At 40.0% G+C, this 8,051-nt stretch overlaps 1 protein-coding gene across 1 annotated transcript in view; it reads right to left on the bottom strand.

Annotated features, from left to right (window-relative positions):
* The window catches only part of HDAC8 (histone deacetylase 8), a 338,343-nt gene extending 331,080 nt beyond the window's left edge, over positions 1–7,263 (bottom strand). Inside the window, exons 1-2 of the mRNA XM_045290240.1 lie at positions 6,895–7,263; positions 6,355–6,407 (exon numbers count right to left, since the gene is read on the bottom strand). Of these exons, the coding sequence (XP_045146175.1) occupies positions 6,355–6,407; positions 6,895–6,996 (155 nt within the window). The 5' untranslated portion in view covers positions 6,997–7,263. The remainder of the gene's footprint in view (positions 1–6,354; positions 6,408–6,894) is intronic.
* Between the last annotated feature and the right edge of the window lie 788 nt (positions 7,264–8,051).

The following is an 8,051-nucleotide window of genomic DNA, read 5'->3' as shown; positions in this document are numbered from 1 at the left end:
AGAGGGGAAAAATGAGGAGCTGATACCAAGGGCTCAAGCAGAAATATTTCCTGTTTTCTTTTTCAATCTTTTGTTTTCTTTTTGTTTGGTCATGCCATTGTTGGTATGCCTACTTACATAAGACAGGCAGGGGAAGCAAGCTCGAGGAGAAAGCAATGGGACCAACAGTCCCGGAGGGATTTGGGGGGAGAAGGGGGCGGGGGAAGGGGGCGGGAGAAGGGTACTGTGAGCAAACGCCATAGACAGAGGAACAACTAGGGAATTAAAAACAACAACAGGAGGATATAGAGATCCTGGCGTGTTAGAGCAGCAGCAATCTAGCTAGGAGGAAGTACTATGAGGCAGAAGTAGTGCAAGCGTGATGGGGCCGAAGGAAGGTGAAAAGAAACAGGAATGATCTAGGAAGCAAAACTATGGATAGGGGCATAGCATAGGTGTGTCCATATGTAAATACATTAATCCATAAAAACAGAGGTATTGGCCTATGTACATATATTTATAAGCCATACACTGAGGTAGTGCACGGACTTCAGGCCTCTGCTCATACCCTCCCTCAATACAAAAACACTTTGTTCTGGCGTTCTGTGATGCCCACCCTCCCGGTACAATCGCTAAAGACAAAATGGATGCATAAGCAAATGTGGTAAAGAAGGCGAATAGTGCCTGGCTATTAAAAGATATAGTGTCTAGGGCAGGAGTCCTCAAAATTTTTAAACAGGGGGCAAGTTCACTGTCCCTCAGACCCATTGGAGGGCTGGACACTGCACATAGGTTATTTTGAAGTAAAAAGCAAAACGGGGCAAAAACACCCGGTAGGCCGGATAAATGTCCTACGCGGGCCACATGTGGCCCCACTGGCACGTAGTTTGAGGACCCCTAGTAGGGTCTTAAAGACTTGAAGGTAAACAAGCAGCTATCCAGCAGAGGGTAACAAGCCCATGATCATGAGGTGACATCGGGACCCGTAACAGGCATCAAAAGACCCATAACAAACAAACAAAAACATTACTGAGAATAAGGGGGGTCAGGGCAGAGTCCCAAAGCCCATCTTTAGACAATGGAACATTCCCCCACAGAGGGGTCACAGGGAAGGGATGAGCCAACAGGGCACAGTAAAGCACCAATGAAACACACACTATTCCTCTGGTTCCTTGAGCCTTCCGTACCCCCCACTATCATGACCTCAGTGCTGACTCTCACTTTGGACTAGACTGGAGCATGTACACAAGATAAGAGAAAAGAGCTTACGACACGCGGAATCTAGGAGAAGAAATGGGACTAGCAATACCAGAAGGGTAGGGAGAAGGGGAGCGAGGACGGGAGGAAGGGGGAACCGATCATAATAATTGACACACAACTACACACACCTCTCCAGGGGGAAGAACAACAGAAATCACATGGGAAGAGAGACAGCTGTTGGTGTGAGATATGAAAATAATAACAATTTATAATCTATCAAGGGGTCATGAGGGTTGGGGGGAAGGGGAAAAAGAGGTGGTGATACCAAGGGCTCAATAGAAAGTAACTGTCTAGAAAAGAATGATGGCAACATGTGTACAAATATGCCTGATACAATTGATGTATGGATTGTAATAAGAATTATAAGAGCTCCCAATAATATGATAAAAAATTTAAAAAAAGCAAAGCCGTGTCTAAAAAACAATGCCTGAAACAGATCTAATGTAGGTACTTAATAAATTACTTTATTAATAATAGGAATAAAATCTGAATGCTTATTGTATATACACTCATCTATTTGGTTAAAAAAAGGAATCCTGCAAGTGGCTGAGTTATAACATTTGTGGTTATAATTACATAAAAAATATACAAATATACAAACAGCAAGGATTTTTTTTCTTTTAAAAAAAGAAGCATTTAACTTTGTTGAATTATAGCCTGGTCTTAAGAGTTTATTTTGACTTTTGCTTTGACCTATTTCTGGGACTTACTCATTAAAGGGTTGGTTGCAGAAGGATGATGGGGGCAGTGTCTAAAAGCTTTAAAATGAACCCACATCTTTATGTTTGGAGATATAAAATAACCTCACCTAGAGTTTAGGATTGCAAATAATCAACACCAAAAACAACACCAAACTCCTCCCAGTTGAACACCTTTTCCTACCAGAGATGTTTAATAGAATGTAGAAACCTCAAAATCTTCAAAATGCCCCTATCCCTATCCCTATAAAGAGTACAGTCTTATTTCCATGAGGTCTTAATAGATTCATGCACTTTTTTCAAGTCCCCTTAATTCCTAAAAAGTTTTCATGGGGTTATAATTAAAGAGTTTTATAATTATCACTACAATCCTAAAAAGCTTTTGTTGATTAAAAGAGCAATACCATTTACAAAAACTACAGACAAGATACAATAACTACACAAATGGCAGATGAGTTAGTTATTTTATTGTGCCTTCCTGGCCGATAAACACATGTGGGATTAATTGAAGGGCAGAGGGACAAATGACTTGGTGAGCCTTGTCTTTCTAGTTCTGGGGTTTCTTGCTTTGTGATGGTCGCACCAGGGTGCAGCTGCCTTAGCAGTTCCCTGCTTCAGCTTGCAAGGCTGACTTCCTGCAAGACATCCCCAAGGAGAAGCCACATGGACCTACCCCGATGCTGTCCTGGGTGCTGGAGCAGCAGTGTGGAGACCCCTGCGAGTGCAGACATGCTTACACATTCACTGACTTGGCTTTCCTCCTGGAGTCGGCATCATTACGTCTATTTTGTGAGGAGAAGGAGGACTTTGTGGATTGGTGTTGGACATATGGGTTAATGTTGAACTTGTGGGCTTGGGCAGCACTGGGTTGGAAAATTTTCTTGATGCGCACTTAACCATATATAAAACTCTCTCTTATACATGAGTTTCTGTGGATTTCTCTAAAGTACCCAGACTAAAACAGTGGGATTCATACCAAATATTCCAGGATGGTTTAATACTAGATAAACAATCAATGCAATTCTCCACATAAACAAAATAAAGAAGAACCATATGATTTATCAATTACACAGAAAAGTCATTTGATAAAATTCAACATCCATTCCTGATAAAAACACTTAATAAAGTAAGAATAGAGGGGAAATTCCTAAACACAATAAAGGCCATATATGTGAAGCCAACAGCCAGCATCTCACTTAATAGAAATTGAAAACATTTCCCCTTTGAAGGGAAACCAGTCAGGATTGCCCTTGACAACCACTTTTACTTAATATACTCCTGGAAGTTTTTAGCTAGAGATATAAAACATCAAAAAGATATTAAAGGCATCCACATAGGCACAGAAGAAACAAGACTTTCCTTATTCACAGATGATATAATCTTATGTATAGAAAATCCCAAAGATTTAATTTTTAAAATTGCTGGAACTGAAAATGTTAGCAGCATAGCAGGCTCTAAGATAAACATACAAAAATCAGTTGTATTCTTGTATATTGAAGATGATAATACTGAAAAAGATATTAAAATATCAATGCCATTTACAACAACTATACAAAGATAAAATGTTTAGCAATAAATCTTCCCAGAGAAGCTAACGACTTATACAAGGAAAACTACAAACCACTCCTACAAGAAACTTATGCAAATGGAACAAGCTACCATGTTCCTGGATAGGCACATTAAACGTTGTGAAAATGTCAATATAACGAAAAACAGTTTACAAATTCAACATAATTCGGATCCAAATCTGACCACAGTTCTTCAAAGAAATATAAAATCTAATCACCAACTTTATGTATATGGAAAGAAAAGAAACCCAGAGTAAGTAAAACACTATTTAAAAATAAAAACAAAGTAAGAGGCCTTTCACTCCAAGACTTTAAAACATAATCAATTTAAACCGGTAATCAAAACAGGCTGGTGCTGGTCCAACAACAGATATAAAAACCAATGAATTAGAATTGAGAACTCAGAAATACAACCAAGTAAGTACCTACAGACAATTTCTGATAAGAGACTAAAACACATTAGCTGGGAGTTAGCCTTTTCAATAAATGGTGCTGGAAAAAAAAAGGATCTTTACCTGAAAAACAATGAAACAACCAAGTGTGGTGAAGATATTAGATGGTGCCCAGCTATCAGAACGCATGGCATCTGGGCTTTGTCTTCCAACAAGCAGCCATTAAATAAATGAGACATCGAATAAGCCCACGTGGAAGAAGCACACCAACATCCATGATTCAAGGACTGTAAATTATATAATCCAAATTTGAAGGAGGGAATAGTATGAGTTTAAATTGTGAGATTCTAGGATGCAGAATGGTATGGATGACAGTGGAAGCCCAAAATAGATTATCAGAATCCACACAGGGAATAAGTGATTTCCCTCTGACCATAATTGAGGGATGGGAATAACCTGGTTATCAGACAGAGTGTTGGAGAGACAACTAGTAAACTGAAATGATAAATCTGACTTCGTTAAAACCTTGTGACTTGATTTTCTTTTTTATTCACTTTGTGCTCAATCTGGTTTAAATATTTTGGCGTTTTTTTCACATTGGGGTTTATCTCTGTTATATTTTATCATTGTTTGGCAGCCTTCATGACTCTCTGTTATATTTTTCTATGTTTTTTGGTATATGAAACCCAGGACAGGTGAAATCTATAGTAACAATAACTAGAATAAGGGTTCCTGGGGGTTAAGATAGGGGAGTAAGGGATGGGGGTGGAGACATACCATCAGCAGCGCTGATACCAAAGAGTTCAAGAAGGAAGAAAATGTTTTGAAACTGATTGTGGTAGCGATTTTACAACACTGCATGATATGACTGAACTACAGAATGGTATGATGTCTGGATTAGCTCCTAATTAAATGGTTTGGGGGGAAAAGAACGAAACAGGTCCCATACCTCACATTATATACAAAAACAAACTCAAGATGAATCAAAGACCTAAATATAAACCACACAACCATAAAAACCATCAATGAAAATCAGGGACATGCTTAAGGGCCCTAATGCAAGGCATAAACACACTGCCAAACGTAATGAAAAATAGCCACACTACAGAAGATAAAATAAAGAACTGGGGTCTCCTAAAACAATGACAGTTATGCACATCAAAAGAGTTTAAAAGAGCCACATATTGGGAGAAAAAATTAGTACTGATGCATCAAATAAAGTGCTAAACTCCAAAATTTACCGAAAACTACAACATCTTAAGAAGAAAAATACAAATTGCCCAAGCAAAAATTGACCACATTGATAATTTACCAAAGATGACATAGAGGCAGACAACAACCCTATGAAAAAATGTTCATGTTTATTAGCAATAAGACAAATACAGACTAAAACAATGAGAAACCACCTCACACTGACACCTTTATCGATCACTAAAACATAAAATAATAATAAAGAGGCAGACAACAACCCTATGAAAAAATGTTCATGTTTATTAGCAATAAGAGAAATACAGATTAAAACAATGAGAAACCACCTCACACTGACACCTTTATCGATCAATAAAACATAAAATAATAAAGGAGGGATGCAGAGATATTGGAACACTCATACATTGTTGATGGGACTGTAGAATTATACAACTACTAGGGAAACCAGTATCGTTCCTCCTCAAACAAATGCAAATACAATTACCTTATGATCTTGCAATCTCTCGACTGGGTATATACCGTTAAAAAAATAAAGAATAAAGCACAAACAGACATCTACACACCTATGTTTACTGCAGCAATTTCCATAATAGCAAAAAGCATGGAAACAATCCAAAACGCTAATTGTAGAGGTGTGAAAAAACAAACTGGTACATGCATACAATGAAATATCTACGTCAATTAAAAAAGGAATACTCCTGTGAACACCCAAGACAAGGGCAAAGCTAGCCAACATTCTGCTTAGCAAAGTTAGTCACTCTTAAACAGATACAAAATTAATGACACCACTAGAACAAGGAAGAAGAAAAGTGAGTTTTACACCAAAAGATAAGACTTTGGAGACAATGCCTCCGCCAGAAATAAGGGTGGGGGCAAGGGCAGGGAGAGAGGAGGGAAAGGAAATTATGAAGGGAGGATGGACAGAAGTTAAAAAGAGAAAATCACATTTATGGAAGGTTTAATGGGATTTTTATTATTGATTTCATTTATTAATAGGGGTTGTGCAACTATATAGAACATGCTTCTTATAAACCAACATAAATATATACGTAAATAAATAAAAGCAAGAGCAAAGGATCACAGCCTTCAAAAAAAAGCCCTCCTGATTCCTTACCCCTCAGATCGAAATATTGGTCTGAGTGACTAAAAGAAGGAGGGAAAGTAAAATCGGATTTAGGGGTCTTCAGTGATAAGCAAGTTCATTCCAAATATATGAGAAAAAAGACTGTGCTCAAGAAAATAACTTACCTCATGTGCTTATGCAGTGCGTATGCTTCAATCAGAGAATGTACCATACTGGCCTAAAAAAAGCAGCATCCAAAAAAAAAAAGGCAGAAAATAGTCTGTGCTTAATTTCTCTTAAAAGTGTAATTGAGCACAATCCTATGTTCTCATCCTCTTGAACCTACACTTTAGACAATGCAGGCGTTGTCGAAATGGCTAAAGCGAAAACACCAGACCTTAATTCATCTTTCTCCTCCAACTTCTTCCACACGACTTCGGAGATTCTCAAGTAATAAGACAAACCGTCCTCTCTGTGCCAACCCCTCCCGTGTGCCCCCCACCCCACCTGTCCTTTGAGACCCCGCCGATCAACGCTGCTCTCAGAGAACACTTCCGCCACCCAATAGCACTTCACGATTTGTCACCAAGATTTTCCCAAACTCGAAAATCCTCTGCGCTTCCAAATGCCGCCCCACCCCCACCCCGACACTGCCCCGTCGACTGCCTCCATGGCCGCCCGCCTCCACCAAAAAGCCCACGATTTTCCGGCCCCAACTTTCTCACCCGTTTGGGGACTTTCGATAAGGAGTCGCACTTCCTGACATACTCAGGACTGTAGATGTAAACCGGGGCCGGCGCCGGCCCGCCATCCTCAGACTCCTCCATCTTCCACTGGCAATCCTTCCGTTAAGATCCGGCTCTTCTCAGACTCAGTTCGAGCCAAGTTCCTGCTCCTGTGAACAGGCGCAGGTGCTCTCCGGTCAACATTCCCTCCTATTCCTGAGCTCTCCGGAAACACTCTCCCCGCTCCCCCGCCAACTGGGAGAGAGGAGGGGAGCTGCCTCCGTGGAAACCGTCCAGTCCAAAAGAAGGTTTGGTGGCTATAAATTTTTGAAAGCCTAAATAGTTGCCCAAAGGGATCGAAATTTACAGCAAAAATAAGTCCAGTCAAAGCTAACCATCCTTGTTGCCCAACGGGGCTATTTGTGATTAGGTCAAACCACCTCCAGAGCATGCTGGGAGATGTAGTTTCCAGTAGTTTGAGGAAAGGCAGAGTCGAGGCTTGCCGCCAATTTGATTTTTAGGGCTGAAAAACATAACCTCGGCTCTTTATAAAGTCCTTGCAAATACATACTTTTAAATACTTAAAGATGTAGCTATTCATGAGTTCACCATCACCTATCTCTATCAGCTGTGTCTTCCAATGACGAACTGGGGGCGGGGGGAGAAGGGGGGAGCCGAGGAGGGAGAGAGGAGAGGGGCAGACAGGATTAGCTCATACAAGGAGTCAGGAATCCCAGTAGCCAAGTAGGACCATAGTTAAGCGCTGAGCTGCTAACCAAAGGATGGGCAGATTGAACCCACCAGCTACTTCACTTACTTTGCTTCTAGAGAAAAAGATGTGGCAGTCAGTTTCCATAAAGTTTATAGCCTTTGAAACCCTGTGAGGCAGTTCTGCTCTGGCCTATAGGGTAACTATGGTTTGGGTTTTCTTTTTGTTTAATAAAAGATATAAACGACTTTTTAAATTTACATAGTAAATCCTCGTATTAACAAAAGTTCATCAGTTCTCATCATATGGTTGTTAACAATTTCAAATACTTTACTCTGGCAAAGGTTTCCCAAGACACTGACAGGTTCTGTGGAAATGGATCAGTATGTACCCGGTTTCCCCCAAAATAAGACAGTGTCTTATATTAATTTTTGCTCCCAAAGATGCG

The sequence above is a fragment of the Echinops telfairi genome, unplaced genomic scaffold (genome assembly GCF_000313985.2).
Source record: "Echinops telfairi isolate 266 unplaced genomic scaffold, ASM31398v2 ScPeMD7_34;HRSCAF=130, whole genome shotgun sequence".
NCBI lineage: Eukaryota > Metazoa > Chordata > Mammalia > Afrosoricida > Tenrecidae > Echinops > Echinops telfairi.
The sequence above is the reverse complement of the archived record's forward strand: the minus strand, read 5'-3'. Positions and strand labels throughout refer to the sequence as shown.